Raw genomic sequence first — 16406 nt, 5'->3', positions numbered from 1 at the left:
TACAGCTTTTACTAAACTACTCCATCTCAGTGGTGCTGCCAGCGTTTGCTGCTCAGGCCACAGTTCAGTAGGTCAGGTGCTTATTGACTACACCTTAAATCTAGATCCGAATTCCAGATTAAATATCTCCAGTGAATATACATTTAGGCTTTTATATATGCGTATATATGCTTTCACCACATAGGTCTGAGTGTATGTGTAAGTGCATAATATTATAGTAGAAAAAAAGCAATCACTTTCAATGTACAAAAACAAATATATTTATTTCAAAAATGAGATAAGGTGATATTCATATCATAGTCATACAGTTAATCAACACCTGGACAAATTATTTGGCAATATATCAGATATAAAGGACTGATCTGTAACTGGGTGGCAGGTCGATCAAAGTTCATCTTTAGCCTGAAAAACAAATAAAAAGACTGATGTTAGAATCAGGAGTGTTGGAACTGGAAAATCTGCCATCTTTCAAAATAAGTTATTGGTTAGGTGTTATTTTAGCATTCCACTTTCCCATTATTTCCCATTAGAGTGAATGGAAAAGTGGTCCCAGACTTCTGGACTCCACTGCAATAGAATTTATAAAATCCCATTCTGCAGTAATGGGAAACAGTATACTTTATACAGCAGTTTGGTCTAAACTTTAAAGTGACGTCTAATTGTATTAGACGTCTAATTGTATGGATTAATCAAAAACACCCGTGTGTATAAATATAACATTAGTGCCATTTTTATGTTCAACTTGCATTATTTTAAGAACAGGTCCTTTAGGTGCCATGACACCATATACACACCAGAGGGAGACACACTCTGTGGAGTGTAAAGCTATTTCTTAGATTGTGGTAGCAAAGTTTAAATGTTAAGACCAGTACGGAGAGCACAAGTGTAAATAATAAAATTAATAATATCTCTCTTGCATTTTATCTGCTTCAGATTCAAGATCCTGGTAGTGTGCATGCTGGCTCTCTGTCACACTGTCACGGCTTACTGGGGCACTTGAACAGAACAGAGCCACAGTTAATGTTATTAGTAAAAACTGTTTTTTTTAGGGGGTTAGGGTTAGAATGTTGGCTGTGAAAAAGGCTTATTACATAACAGGCACTATCTTCTACACATAAACCTCTATATCTCATTCACTAACTGGTTATGGGGCTCATATATGTGATATGGAGCTTTAGAAGGTCAGTGAGAACTGTGCAGCTCTGGCTCTTGTGTTCACAGGCTTCTGCTATTTTTACCACACCACTGAGAGCAGGTTATACTGTACAGACATACTGTTCCTGGAAAGGAAAACTTACACATGATGTAATTTTTCATAGAGCTGAGAACTGTCTGGCAAAATAAACTGAGAACTGAAAATAAAGCTGAGAACTCCTGTTAAAATTAAGTAAGTTCCAGATTCACAATTGCATCCTGCCTTTGAGTTCTACATCTTCCTCGGGCAGCCAACTACAGTAACTTAAAGCAGGAATAGCCCACAAAAACGTGCGTGTTTATTAGGAAAAATTGAACAGACACCTCTTAGTGGATTATTTGCTGATATACTCAACACTAGCCAAAAACTGTGCTGTTTACATTGGCTGGTTAATAATGTGGAGTAAATATTTAGAACAGCAATAAAACTGAAGTTGTACTATATATGTCACAAACAGTTTTGGTGGCTATTCTTTAGCATGTTGGAATATTCTCTCCAGCCCTGATATAAAATGATATTTAGTGTGAGACAAGGCAGCAGTCCATCGCTGTATGTGGGCCTCAACTGTATAGGTATTATTGGTTACTGGCTTCTAGCTGAGGTGAGGTGAAACAGTACCAAAGTCACTTTGATGAAAAGGAAACTAATTGGTGTGTCTTACCCTCGTCCTGTGGCAGGAACAGGGAAACAGGTCATCAGTGGGCTGCTCTACAAGCTTCATGCCCTTACGAACTGTAGGTTCTGTGACCTGGAGTTTGGCATACTCCTACAAGGACAACATTAAGCTTACAGAGAGAAATATGACAGGCAGGTGTAGCATAGCCTGATAACAACTATGCTATTAAAACACATTTCTGAATTACCGGTATGTGAAACCATTTTATCCAGAATAACATCAATACTGTAACACAGTACCAATGCAATATACTTTGAGCCCTGTATGATTGTATGATGGGGGAGTCGGGGGAATTATTTTCTTATGGCACTGTTTTTTGTAATAACTTGACTTTTTCAATTTATCAAATGATACTAACTCTGCAACTGCACAAATGTTACCTGGAAAAGTTTGTAGTAGTAACAAAATATGCTGTCTCCCATAAGATGATTGCGGGCAAACTGTTGACCCGCTAGAGCAATCTTCTTTGCCTGAAAGACAAAAAGAATCACAGCAACACAGACAAGAAAATTTACTCCACACCGACAGAAATATAACAAAGTTATTTATGTTTATTCCAATAAGGATCCACTGAATAGAATTATACCATATATCATGGCATGTGCAGCTAAATGTAATGCACAGTGTCCATCATCATCATCACCTCTTCATCATGGTCACGTGCCCACTGGATCTTTTCCAGCAGATCTCCCAGGTCCGCCCTTATTGGGATGTAGTGCTCCCACGGTCGGAGCTCATTGTAGAAATGCTCATAGTAGCCAGAGTCCTGCTTTAAGACCAAACTGCCTCCTGACAACAGGTAAGGAAGTCGATACGCTGCCACGGTGCCATCAATGTTTATTTGGTACTTGTACTGGTGGTGGACACAGAACAGATTTGGTCCATCATTGTCCAGAGAAAGCCTGTTAGACACTTTCCTCCTTTACACTAGTTTACTTCAGCCTTCTGCGTTTTTGTGCAGACTGGGTCCACTTAGCTTATCTGAGTGTGTTTGTTGGAAATAAGTTCCTGTGGTTGTAAAACAAATAGTTAAAGAGGTTTAAACTATTTTAACCATTACATGGTATTATTTAAGTTGAGGTTATTATCCGAATATGCCTTAATGAAGCGTGTACGACCCCACATTGCATAATATAACTGAAGAATTATTTATCTGAGAAGGTGAATCAGAAATCAGATATAATGGAGCACTTACCTTGAAGAAGTCAAAGAAAGAGACGTGTTTGACCAGCGGCCCATAGAGGCTCTCGTCATGTTTGAAGAAGAAGAAGTTGGTAAAAGCTGCATCTATCATGTTGGGGTGAGCCCGCGAAAGCTTGACCAGCTCCAGTCGCTCCTGACGACTGTCCCTCCCCCTCCAGAAGGCTGTGGAATTCTTCTCTGGCCACGGTGGCCCTGAATTGGCCTGAATGGACATCATGTCCAGGCTTACTCTGTTTATTGGACAGACACAATGATGAATGTCAAATCTGGTGCCGCTTTCAAAGTTATCAATCTCAGCAACAGTTACTTCAAAGTTATGTCCTCACATAGATAGATAATAGCATCTGACAAGAATCAGAGATTATGAATCAGACATAGACACACTGAGATACACCTGGTGTGTAAGTATCACTCATTACAAGGTGGGAGAGTTTCTGCAGGGCTGAATGCTGGCTCAGTCTAGGTTTAAAATAAAATATTTGCTGGCAAAAATCTTCTTGTTGTCATACATAAATCAGCCATCTCACACCTCATAAAAATTCATGAGGTATATCTTTATACAAGCTGAGAGGAATGGTGAGAAAATAATGAGTATCCTGACACAGGTTTATTTCAGTTCCATTACTCTGTCTGCACTGTGACAGTGTCAGGGTACAGGCTGTACATTGGCCTGCTTGTCCCCACTGTCATCTGCTAAGGAGAGCTGGGCACATTTTGAAATGTCTTTATGACAGTGACAAAAAACCTTGTAACTAAAGGACTAAAGGAGTTTGTTTATTTTTAATTTGTAATTTCAGCTGACAAATTAAACTAAATGGATATTTGTACTAGATTGTCCCAAACAAAAATGCATTTACCAAACATACTAAGAAAAAAAAAAGACTTGTCAAAATGTATCAAAACGTCCAAGGAAACCTCTCAACATAATTGACTATACTCGCCATAACTCTGAGTCACCATTAGAATCCTCTGCAAGTGCAATGAATCTAAGCTGACAGCAGTTCCTGTGCTCCATGAAGGAGCCAGCTCCATTTTTGGAGCCACTTTTCAAGCTTTCAGGTAGGATTTTTGGTGGAGTATCCCTTTAAGGGTGCCCAGAGGATGATGTTTTTTGTGGACTATTAATACAACAGTGGCTCACTGTACTTTACAGGTTATGATGGAGGGGGTCCATGTTGATCTGCATAAAATACTCAGTGACACGACAAACACTCTGTAGACTTTTATTGAACAATACTGATAACTCCTGTGCAAAATCAGTAATGTTTGGTTTTCACAAGAGTTACTAAATATTTTAGCTTAATTTAAAATTGCTGAACATCTTGTAGATACAGAGTCTTACCTTCCCATGGTCTCAAGCACAGACTCAGTCAGGTCATACGTGGGCATGACAATATCTCTGGTATTGTTAGAGCCACACCAAGAAAAGATAGGATGGATCTTCTCAGTGGGTTTCCTCTTCTCCAACGGCCAGTCACCCAGGTTAACAAAAAACTCTATGTCAGGGAGCTGCACCTGGACACACACAGAGAAGGAAAATGGAGAATGTTCTTTAAAAGGAAAGTGCTATCCATTAAAAAATAATATTATTAAGAAAATAATAGTACATAATAGAAGAGACAATGCTGCCTTCTCCTAATTGCTGATGTATAAACATTTTGTTCGTTAATGAAGACTTTGCCTCATTATAAAGCATCACTACCTCCTACTGAAAGGATAAATGGAAAATAGAAGAGAAAAATTTAATCTAAATTTCTGTCAAGTCCATGTTTAGTCATCTAAAAGTAAGTGATAAACAAAACTTATCATAAGGTGTGTTACAGATTAAAAATGTTAAAATATTTCTGTAGTACACGGGTAGTTTAGGATGAACTTACCTTCCTGGTGAGTGACAGGAGGATGGCATCCATAAAGATTCTAAAGCCTACATGTTCTCCGAAGGTTTTAACGTAGACCTAAAGGGAATAAAAAAGCTCAAGATCATAAAAACATCACAAGAGCGCTCAGGAAGCAACTTCCACATTTAGCTTTAAGGCAGGATCAATGAAACAACCTAACAGTGCTATGGATGAAATCATAACAGCTACTGAGATTACATCAGAATAAGACCTGAGCAAACTATCTGCTGATGAAGACCATGTGATTTAGCTGAAAGCTTTGGACAAAGCTGTTTTGTCAGACTAGTATTCCCAAGGTCAAGAATAAACTGTAGTTTTATTACGGGACTGAATTCACAACTAGGTATAGGTAGAAAAAACAGTTATAAAAATTAACAGATTTCCAATTTGTTAATTGTTAATCTACAGTTTACAAGTTTTGTGTTTTCACTGAACTAATTTTGTAAGGGGACATTCAATCTGCCTGAAAACACAATGTATAAATTACAATGGGACTGTAAATCACTGACAACTGATAAATTACTGCATGTTCCCAGGTAATGCTAGCACTGTGCGAATAGGGCTTTAGACATATCACTATTACAGCAACCTGGACTGACGTGCACAGTGGTTTTTTGAGAAGACTGTACCCTTGAACACCAGACTAATACACAGTTCTTCCAGGTGTGTCACATAGCTTCAGGCTCTCCTGGCCGACTTTACGTTATTATATGGCCCTAATTACTATTCAGCCTAAAGAAATACTACCCTTTATTACTTTACTGCCCTTTGGTTATGACTGTATTTAAAAGACAAACTGGGGATTTTTTGCAAAATTACTTAGGTGTTGATGTCAAAGAATTGTGGAGACAGTTTAAGCTACAGCTGAATCAGTACATCAATAAAATATCCACCACTCACCTGGTGTTGTGCACCAAGCCACTGCCACCCCTCTCCCCCAGTCCTAACCCTGATGCAGCAGCACTTTTTGAGTTGTATTTACAGTGAGAAATATTTAATCACTTGCTCTTAGGCCCGTGAATAGTCATCATTAGCTGCAAGATAACTGCATGTTTAATATATCTAACATGGTGATTTATTTATATTTAATGCTTATCTTATTGATTATTTCTTCAGATTTTTGATGGTTTTGGTGTTGTGGGTAAGGTATACCTTGTTGTTTTTAATGGTATAATGACACAGGCTTTGCCGCTGTCCAAAGCGCTGTGGGATCTCCCGAGCATTACGATCCGGGTCCACACTAGCATAAAGGGACAGATCCCGGTTTATCTGGGGGAAGAACTGAGGGCAGTGCATGTGGGCCTCCCATACCGAACCAATGGGCTGAGGACAGTCACAGCCTTCATGGTGGACCGGGCCTGTAGAGGACAAACACAGAAACATCACTGAGATCTTTGTCTTGCACCTCTGAACATGTGCTGTGAGTCACTAGATTCAGAAAAATACAAATCTCATCCTAAAACACATTTTGTCAGTGGGTTGTGTTCTACCTTTGAGAATGAAAGGCGACTTGGCAACATGCTTGTTCTTGAGCAGAATGTGAATGTGAAGGTCTGTGTAGGTGGCGTACATTCTGTAGCGAACCAGGAATGACCCATCCTGACGATCCAGGACCTGGACCCAGATCCTGGTGAACTGCTCCACTGGAGACACAATTTTTACCTCAAAGGTGTTCTCACCAGGTGATGATGTTAAACTGTGAGGGAAAGATTAAGGACAAAGTGCTCCTATCAAGAGAGAACAAAGCCGGAAAAAATAGCATGCTGGCACATAAGTCACACAGAGGCACAAGTGTAACACTGTTTTATTTTTGTATGACTAACATGAGATATAAGCTACTGCTCTCCAACAAATTTAGGTGGCTCATGAAGCCCCCCCCCCCCCCCCGACAGTATGTATGTTTTTAGATTTTTGTGAACTGGCATTAGTACCAATACTGATTAAGCCTTGTAACACCATAACAAATTTATTCTGATCCTAATCTGGAAGTTGCATGTGTTATTTTATCTCCAAAAATGGTCAGGTAAAATAGCAATGATCATTATTTAAACAGCACAAGCATTTAATTCATGGATGAATTAATAGGAATCAAAGGTAGGGGTGAGTACAGTATCTGAGGGAAAAGGTCATATATACGGTTCACTAACTCACTGTATACAAAACACTCAGAAAGTATGAGAACAATGACACATTTTGTGTTGTGCTGGCTCAATACACCAGCACACTGGCTATGAAATAAAGCTTGAAGGTGTTTACATATATACTTTGCTAGTCAAGAATATAGTTGCCTTGCCTACATGTTGAGGGACATTGTTGTGCTGGACACCCTAAAACACCTTTAAAGCCAAATATCTGCACTTCAATTTGTGTTTGAGTTCAGACTGAGTGTGCTAATCAAAATCATATTACTGTTCTAATACCTTGCGACACTGTTCTTAGTCACAAGAAACATTGCTGATATAATTTCATGGCTTCTTCATATTGCCATGCTGCTACTGTGTCTCCTCTGTTCAGACAACAATTATCTAGTTTTTTATGGTGGCCATGAATGGGACTGAGAAACTAATCTCTGTCTTGAGACCCTAAGCATGTGTGAAAGTGACACCCACTGAGTAACTATGCATAGAGTGGGATACCTTCATTGGACCCATGGGAGCTTTTTGTTGAAAGGGGTCATTATTGGTTCAATAACATCTTTCTGCCTGGGGCGCAGACTTTCATGTCTGCTCTCCCATTATTGACTAGTTTAACGTTTCAGCTTTCATACTACACCACGCGTGGTTGAAAGATTTACTATGTTGTCCTGTCTTTGTAATCACACAGTCTTGAAATGTTAACTGAGATACAGTAACAATAGTCCTGTGTCATCAAAACTGGAAAGAGGTTATGTTGTCACCCATCTGCCATTACATTAGAAAAAGTGGGTTCTGTGCCACATTAGTGTACATTCATTTGTTGATAAAAACACATTTTTAATGAAATTAATAGACCTGATTGATCCATACCACCTTATATTCTCGAAAGTCGGATTCTGAGTGAAGCACTTGAAAGCAGCACTGTTTGCCAGTTACATTTTACAGGTTGGTGAGAGTGAGAGAGGAAAACACTGTGGCTGTAACAAAGACATCGCAGCAGGCCTAAGTTACTCACTTTTCCCCCGAGCTGTCCACCGCCTGTATGTAGAAAAACCGAGCTGGAAGTACAACGTTTGCCTCCAGTCCAGGTCCCCAAACCAAAGTTTTGGCAGCACTGAGTACCGAACCCGCCTGAGCCCCTGAGAGCTCATGTCCGAACACATCCAGACAGCAAGACAGAAGCAACCACGAAAACAGTCGAGGAGACATAACTGTCCAGTGTCCACTCTGCTTTAACATTAGCCGGTACTCGTCTTCTTACAAGGGTCTCACAGACCCCAAACTTGCCATTGTTGCTTTAAAATGATCCAAATCGCAACAAGATGAACAGAAGTCTGTGGGTAACGTTTCAGCGTTAGTTTGTTCCGTTTCCATGTGGGATAACACGACTCAGCGGTTGCATTTCCAGCGGCTTGTATCTCGCTGACATTGTGTTATTTTAATACATGTAGAGTGACAGAGCGCTTACTGTTAGCTACTTCCAAATTCTTGTACAGTTAAGTAAACCATCTGCTGAATGAAGGGGGGCGGGAGGAGAACGCTAAATGCAGCGATCCGATTGGCCGCCCCTCCACCTATTCTGGAGTGGATTGGCTCAATGAGCAATGGAAGTCCAGAGCAAAAATCTGATTGCACGGGCACCCGGAAGTTAAAACTCTAGGCTAGATGGCTTAAAGATGCTGAGTGAATGGGATGGGATTGTGAATCTGGCTTATTATTATAGGTCTATTCAGTGTCATTTTATTGTGACCTCGAGTAATTATGAAAGTAAAGAAAAATGTAAAAGGCCCTAATGTAAAGTTATTCTAATATATCTGATATTTGATTATTAGTGCTTATTAGTTCTGATGCATCTAATTTTAACTTTCATATGTTATTACGTTATGTGATATTATAATGCAAATTTGAATAGTTAATATGTTTTGTATGTAAAATCTTAATATGTAAAGTAACTAGTAACTATAGTTATTAGGTAAATGCTGTGTATAAGTATTAAGTAGGATTAAATAGCTCAAATTTGGACATAATTACCGTACTTTTGTAAATATACTGCATAGAGTTAATATAAAATATAGTTCAATTTCACCACTGAGTATTAGTGCGAGTGGAGGAAGTTACAACTGTTGTGATTTTCACCTGTATAAAATTCACAGATTGAAGGAGCTATATTACAAACAGTAACGCTTCTTGTGTTGAAAGATACAAAATAACTTTTTGGGGGATGTATAATGCTGAAATGATATATGACGAATCAAAAAGAGATTCATTATCACAATAATAATGTTGTGGAGAAATGATAAATCGGGTATGTTGCATTGAAAGACAGTTACTACTAGTACTACTACTACTACTACTAATAATAATAATAAAACCATGCTGCACTTGAAAGCTTCACTTTCTGGGAGCTGCTGATAAAAATGGTTGTTGACGTGGAGGTACTGAAACAAGGGAAAAAGGTAAAATGCCCCACACATAAAACACCATGTCGCACTTTTATACAGGCAAAATTACAGGAGCTGATGATTCTGGTTAGGGACCAGTGAAACTGAGCTCTCAACTGTGTACATCAATCAATGTTTATTTCAGTTTGCTTTTGCATGAACATATTTTCAGTTTTTTGTCAAGTAATTTCTATTACACTAGTATAATATCAAGAAGAACAAAAAGTGGTAGAATCCATTTAAATAAGACAAACTTTGCTGCCATCATTGAGAAAACCAGAAAAATGCCTTTTCAGGATACTACAGTGTGAAGAACTACAGAGTTCCAGTGATTTAGACAGAGCCAGAATACCAGATACAGTACCAGCATTAACAGGTACAACATATACAGAGAAAAATATCCCAAGAATGTCTTTATCTTTTAACTTTTTTTTTGTTTTGTTTCACCTTTCACCCAAGATTGAACTGTACAGATAATATAAAAACCAAAAACATACTAACAAAACACCCTGTCAGTAGAAGTCAGATTTTTTTTTTTTAAATTTTCTTTTGGTTTAGTTTTTTTTTGTTTTTTTGTGTTTTCTCTGCCATTGACATAACTGCACTGAACACAAATCTCATTGACGGTACAGAGATAGAAGAGAAATTTGTTTTTGTTTTTTTTGTCATGTTTAACTCATTCAATCAAATCATGTGTGATTCCATGTTTCTCTGCTCCTGGATTTCAGGTGAGTTTGGTGAAAGCAAAGGCCATTTAAGCCTAAGAAAGCCTGACAGGAAGTAGACAGAAATGATTACCAATGTAGATTCACTTGTGTAAGTGTCTGTTATTTTTTAGGCTTTGAGTATAGTCGCTGTGCGTACTCTATGTGGGGGTGACGTTAACATGATCGAGACACAATGCGTTACATGTGTTAATGCTTGTGTGCATAAAGGCCTGATGTGTGAGAGATGGATATCAATAATCCTCTGTTCAGCTTTTCAGATCAATTCAAAATACAGACAAATACACAAGTACAAAATATCCTCCTCAGTTAATGCTGTTTTCCCATGTCGCGTGGCTACCCATTGACATGTACAACACAATCACAATATGATACACAACCATGTATCATGAAACATTTGTTGTTTTTAACATACAGAAGCCGGTTGAGAGGCCTTCACCATCAAATATAAGACTGCGACAAGAGGATATCATAGTCATCAAGAACAATATTGAATGAAATAAAAACATATTTGCCCTCAATTGAAATTGTTGCAAATGTTTTACACATGTACATAGTTTCTTCACTGACTCAACATCTGAACATCACTGAAAAAATACTGTTACTTCTCCTGAAACGTTTACTGATAAACGACTCACAAGCACTTAAACAGATGTGATTTCAACTCCTCCTTGTGTTCCCGCCACAAAGACAGTGACAACCATTAAAAGTTTCGTTTGTGATTATGAGAAGAGGAGCACTCCGGTTTAACGCTGAAAATGCACAAACTACAACTTTTAAAAGACTGAGGTGGCGAGAGATGGGAGGCTGTCATTCATTTTTGATTGTTTCGGCAGAGAAAGAGGCCCCTTTAACATCTGTGGAGCTCTTTCTCTCTTACACACTCATCCTAATGGGTCACTAAACTTTTACATCTGACAAAGGCAGCTAAAGACTCAAATGGTGAACCAGCGACAACCAAAAAAATAATAAAAACACCCTCATATATAGATTTTTTTTTCCCAAAACAAAACAGACTTATTTGACTTTGATAAATGCCCTCTATGGCCACCTCCAAGTACCTTTTCTCATCTGTTCTGATCAACAGGAAGTGTAAGATTACTACTCACTACTCATTAGCTCTTTGTTAGTTAGTTTACAGTAAGTGGAATCACCCATCTTGTTTTTTTATGGCACGTGAATAGTATATAGGTTCATCCTATAGATATAAACACACTGTGTCCAGAATGCACTTTTAACTCTTTCAGCCTTTTGCATACGTCCCATACCAATCTGTTCTCTGTTTTCATACAGTTATAGTTGGGGAGTGAGATATTCGTTATCATCATTTAATGCTTTTGTAAGTAGCAGCAGCCGAAAAGTGAAATTAAATTTGTGTTTTTAGACGGTGCAGAGTTAAGTGTAAATACTACCGATTTGTGTTTGCACTGTGCAGCCCAGAGTAGTTGGTAAGAAGAAACCTTTAGCATTATTCTAAGTGTGTGTACAGAAAGCTAACTATGTGCATTTATATTGTGTCAAGTAATATTTGCTGAGACTAAGAAAAAAAAATAAAAAATGAACCAAAAAAGAAAAGAAAAAAGGAAAAGGAACACAACTTTTGGCTTAATAGCAATGCAGGTATACATTTCCCTTTTTATATATAGTTTTTTGTCAGTATTTCAAAAAATATAAAGTTTTTCATAGTTTCTGTTGTTGGCTTACATCATTAAATAAAACTTTTCATTTTTGTATTTCCTGTTAAAGTAGCATGCTGCTTTTTAATATGGCAGTTGGATATTTTCTAGTAGTCATCCATTTTTGTTTCATGCATTTCTTGTTGGTTTCTTAACTGTTGAGTATCTACACAGTGAGGTCCAGAAAACCCAACCACATACACACACGCACGCACGCACACGCACGCACGCACGCACGCACGCACGCACGCACGCACGCACACACACACACACACACATTTGTACATCTGTCGTCACAACACACAAACACACAAAGACTTGTCAGATATTTCTAGTTCCAGTTTCTTCAGTCCTTCAAATACCGCCATCCTCTTTCTGTCCGTATCACTGCATGTCTAGACAAGGACCTAGCCCATCCTTGTCATTCAACAATGTGACAGTGCCGTACATTTTGCCAGTCCAGAAGCCGTAAAGACAAAGTCACTCTTGAGTCTCTCTTTTAATTGCTCTCATTTGTAGAGTGAAAGTCCCTGTCCCGGCATAAAGCTCTCAGCAGACCAAGGGCACCCTCAGCCCTTTATCCTGCTACTAGAACTGGTACCACTTCTTGTCCTTGCACTTTAGCATCAGCTGTAAAGAGACAAAATCATGTATGTTGATGGTGAGGAATAACAAGTTTTCACAGCTTCACTTCCTGATGGAGTGTATTTCATGGAATAACAGCACATAAAAAAACTGCTTTAGCTTTTCATACAACTGAAACATCACTGTGTAAATGTCAGAGTAAATGAATGAGTGTTTTATGGGGATGATGGGGAAATTAATGATTACTAACATCACCATACATTTTATTAATATTGTGTATTATTGTGTTTAAGAAAATAGGGAAATGGAATTGGATGTAAGTGTAACTGAGCTTGTTTTGGAATATTTTACATATTTGTTTCCAACATAATCAAACTTGAAATTCTTATTTTTTTTCTGATTTAACATTATTACAGTATTTTTGTACTATTACCAAAGTTAAAAATTAATGCATTTTTCAGTTTCAATTTAGTTTTAGTTTAACATTTCCTCATTTTAATTGTATTGACCAATAATGAAATAATTCTATAAATTAAATTTTTTTTTTTATCACACATTCGGTCCTTACTGAACTTTTTATGAATTACTACTGTAACCTTTTTGTTTTTACCTCATGAGCATGTTTGGAGAAGGTTTCTGCACTGGTCATCATGAGGGCAGTCCGTTCCTCCAGCTCGCCCAGCCTCTGGCCTCTCTCATCCAGAGCAATGCGAGCCCGAGCCAGCTCACCCACAGCTCCGCTAGCTGCCACCTTCATGCCCTCCATCCCCGCCTGTCCAGGGATGTGCTGCGCCAGACTGCGGGATGCCTTCCCGGCTGCTGCCTCACCAACTGTTGACAACATCAGGTAAAGAAGAAAGAGAGAAAACGATGCCGATAGAGAAATAAAACACATTCTGGGTTAATATTATGGTTATGGCACTTTTACAGTAATCCTTTGCTAAATGTAAAAATGTAAACCTTTGAAGATTTGAACCATTTATGACATTAATATGTTCACTAATTAGTATCATATGGCATATTTTAAGTGAATTAGCACATACTGGCATGCACTTTCATGCAGGCAAGAAATATAGACAAAAAAACGCACAGAGCTCCTCTCTGTCAAAGTTATGGGCGTTTCCTCCAAAGAAGCCCTTTAGAAAGCCTCTGTTCTGGGCTTCTGGTGTTTCTATTGGTGTAAACAGCTCTCCCAGCATTTCCTGCAATGAATGAAAATGAAAAATAAAAAAGTTTTTATAAAACTGATGTGCTCCAGGGATGTTTTGCCAAAATCTGCTGATCATACATTGGTCATCACTGAGGTAGGGTGGGGTCAAAGTTTTCTTCACCTTCACTTCCTTTAATGACCTTTGTGAAAACAATCATAGTGCCCTTACATGCATTTGTGTGATAATGATGGCTGTATTGTAAGTTGACCTGACCTGACATATACTGACATCTTTTCCTCAATGACTGGGGAAAACCAGACCATAATCTGAGTAACCACTGTTTGCCTGTAGGTGGCACTATGGCAGCATCATGTTACCAGCTCCACTGACATCTGTTATTATTAGTGAGAGTGCAGTGATGGCTCTTAAGAATAAACACACACACACACACACACATATACACGCAATCAATCCAGTGGAGTTCAGACCACAAATGACAAGTGTGACATTTCACTGCAATGGCTCCTGTCAACTCTGGGCTTCAGCAAGGGTGGGAATAATGGCACCTGCTTATTTACTGCATCAATCCTTTTCCGAACTCAGAACCAATATGTGAGATGACAGAAACTGTCACTAAAACGGATGCCCACACACATAGATGCAAAATTAGAGAGGTCTTTACATATGCATAAAGACACGCATAGATGTCTTTAATTAAACCAAACAGAAAAAAAATCTGAGATGTTGCACATCATAGATGCACATGCACAGACATGCACACACAAAGACACACACAGAAACCAGTGCTGACCTGCAGGTTGTCACACATCTCCTGGCTGTATGTAATTCTCTGGATCTCTGTCGGGGAGCTAAGATATAGTGCCTGCCCCCCATTGGTGAAGCAAAAGGTTCTTGCGATGCGCATGTCTGTCAGAGGCAGGTAATTGACATCCATCAGCGGCCTTAGACTGGGCAAACTAGGTGAGAAGAATGAGAGAACAGACTTAGATACCAGAAACATTTATATAATAACTGTATTCTGCTGAGTAAACCACACCACACATCTGAGCCACATCTGACCTCCATGATTACAGAAATAGAATAATAATGATTATCAAATGTGATCTAATTTAATCTCGAGATTATTTATCACAATTTCTGGTACAGTTTTCGGTAACAAAGTAGTTTAGGCTGTTTAGGAACATTAATCTTACAATGTACTTATTACAGCTATAAATAAAACTTCCTTCAAATTACATGAAATCAAATTGTTCTCTTGAGGTAAGAGGTCTAAATAAAACAGGCCTAATGGTGCTACCAATTAGCATCCAACTGAGCAGAAAGGTGTCATCCCCATATCCACAACGTAGTTACATGTCACTTGAACATTTTCTCTGCACTGCAAATATTCTTGCTTGTATCCAGAGGTATATTTGAAAAACAGAGATTAAATACAAATGGAATAATGATAATGTATCACACTAGGGTTTACTTATGAATAAGAAGCACTTTATTTGATGCATCAGAGCAGACACTTCTAATGCAAAGGGTCAATATTGCATTCAGCCATGTCTAAATAATTGTTATCAATCAATCACTCATTATTTGATTAATTGCAGAGTCTCTGTCTAAGCCAAAATGTTCTAGGTCTAAGCAGCAGGACAAAATGTCCATTAACACAGAAAGATATGTTAAATTAAAACTCTATTACGGAAATTTCAGATAAATGACAATTTTAATTTGAACTCTGTGCACAGACTTAACACAAACATCTAATAAGACAGACAAAGCATGTACCTGAGTGTCATGACGTGACCGTTAGCACAAAAGCAGGCCAGGCCCACACTGTTACACACCGATACCACGTCTGCTCGCAGTACAAATGATGACTCTGTGATGTTGTGGACATAGAGGCAAGACTGCGAGGGCATCAAGAACACTTTGGCCTGCCTCTCAGAGCAAACCACAGCCAGATGTCCCTCTCCGCAGGCGTCCTGGGAGGATGATGGTGAAAAATGGACTAGTTTGCGCCTCCGCGGTCTGTCAGGGTCCTCAGGGGCATTTGGGTCCCGCCAAATCTCATAGGGGCTCTGAATGAGCGCTCCCATGCAGTCCAAGAAGCCAAAGCGCAGCACCGAGCCCTTCAGCATCAGGATCGCTCCTGGGAGTATTTGGACAGAGCGAAAAGAGGAAAACAGGAAACATGACATCTAAAACTAAAAGTTTCCAAAGCTACAGCAAACTGTTACCACAAGCCTGGAAGGTGCTGGAAGAACTCAAAGCATTACACTTATCTCCATTGCAACCCAGTTTGTTTGTTCATCAGAGTGCAACACACACAATGATGAGATTAACTGAACTTTATTTGTAAAATGAGATTGAGAATATTAGTAGGAATGGATGATGCAAGTTAAACAATAGCAAAAGTTCACAAATCCATATTTAGAAACCTAGTATAACTTTTAATCTATGTTGACATTTTTCTCAAAGACTACATTTATTGCATAAGAAACTAGCTGCACTCCACAGGAAATCCACAGGCGCACAAGACACAAGGAGAGTTCAACAATACTTTCTTTTCTGTTCATCAATTTTTCCTTGGAACGGAATCTGTGACCTTCCAGTAAAAAGCTTGCTTCTTGTATGTTAAGTCTCAAGAGAACAACTGCTGCTTCAAAGGGCCTGGGTTATTTGTTCAACTGAGGTTTTCACTCTGAGAAG

General features: G+C 38.7%; 2 protein-coding genes across 3 annotated transcripts in view; both read right to left on the bottom strand.

The window, feature by feature from the left end:
• Positions 1 to 264: 264 nt before the first annotated feature.
• Positions 265 to 8602, bottom strand: poglut2 (protein O-glucosyltransferase 2). The gene is made up of 10 exons (XM_041057330.1): positions 8123 to 8602; positions 6463 to 6668; positions 6125 to 6330; positions 4952 to 5029; positions 4417 to 4589; positions 3067 to 3304; positions 2515 to 2724; positions 2252 to 2341; positions 1857 to 1961; positions 265 to 402 (listed from the first exon to the last, which is right to left on the bottom strand). Exons 1-10 carry the CDS (start codon positions 8344 to 8346, stop codon positions 385 to 387), a joined length of 1548 nt encoding a protein of 515 aa, XP_040913264.1. The 5' UTR covers positions 8347 to 8602; the 3' UTR covers positions 265 to 384.
• A 1063-nt stretch (positions 8603 to 9665) lies between these two features.
• The window catches only part of stxbp5l (syntaxin binding protein 5-like), a 127686-nt gene continuing 120945 nt past the window's right edge, over positions 9666 to 16406 (bottom strand). For both annotated transcript variants that reach the window (XM_041057537.1, XM_041057538.1), the window contains 5 exons: positions 15483 to 15846; positions 14497 to 14662; positions 13625 to 13736; positions 13145 to 13365; positions 9666 to 12579 (listed from right to left, as the gene is read on the bottom strand). In XM_041057537.1, the coding sequence (XP_040913471.1) occupies positions 12538 to 12579; positions 13145 to 13365; positions 13625 to 13736; positions 14497 to 14662; positions 15483 to 15846 (905 nt within the window). In that variant the 3' untranslated portion in view covers positions 9666 to 12537. The remainder of the gene's footprint in view (positions 12580 to 13144; positions 13366 to 13624; positions 13737 to 14496; positions 14663 to 15482; positions 15847 to 16406) is intronic.

The sequence above is a fragment of the Toxotes jaculatrix genome, chromosome 15, assembly GCF_017976425.1.
Source record: "Toxotes jaculatrix isolate fToxJac2 chromosome 15, fToxJac2.pri, whole genome shotgun sequence".
In the NCBI taxonomy this organism is placed as follows: Eukaryota; Metazoa; Chordata; class Actinopteri; family Toxotidae; genus Toxotes; species Toxotes jaculatrix.
Note: the sequence above shows the minus strand (reverse complement) of the source record. Positions and strands in the feature narration are given on the sequence as shown.

What these genes read in the sequence shown, in the direction of transcription:
- poglut2 (XM_041057330.1), bottom strand. Translation starts at nt 8,346, where the DNA reads ATGTTAAAGCAGAGTGGACACTGGACAGTTATGTCTCCTCGACTGTTT. An exon ending in ATACCATTAAAAACAACAAG is followed by an intron (nt 5,030 to 6,124) that starts GTATACCTTACC and finishes TATTCCCTTTAG; the next exon opens with GTCTACGTTAAAACCTTCGG. An exon ending in ACTACTACAAACTTTTCCAG is followed by an intron (nt 1,962 to 2,251) that starts GTAACATTTGTG and finishes TTGTCCTTGTAG; the next exon opens with GAGTATGCCAAACTCCAGGT.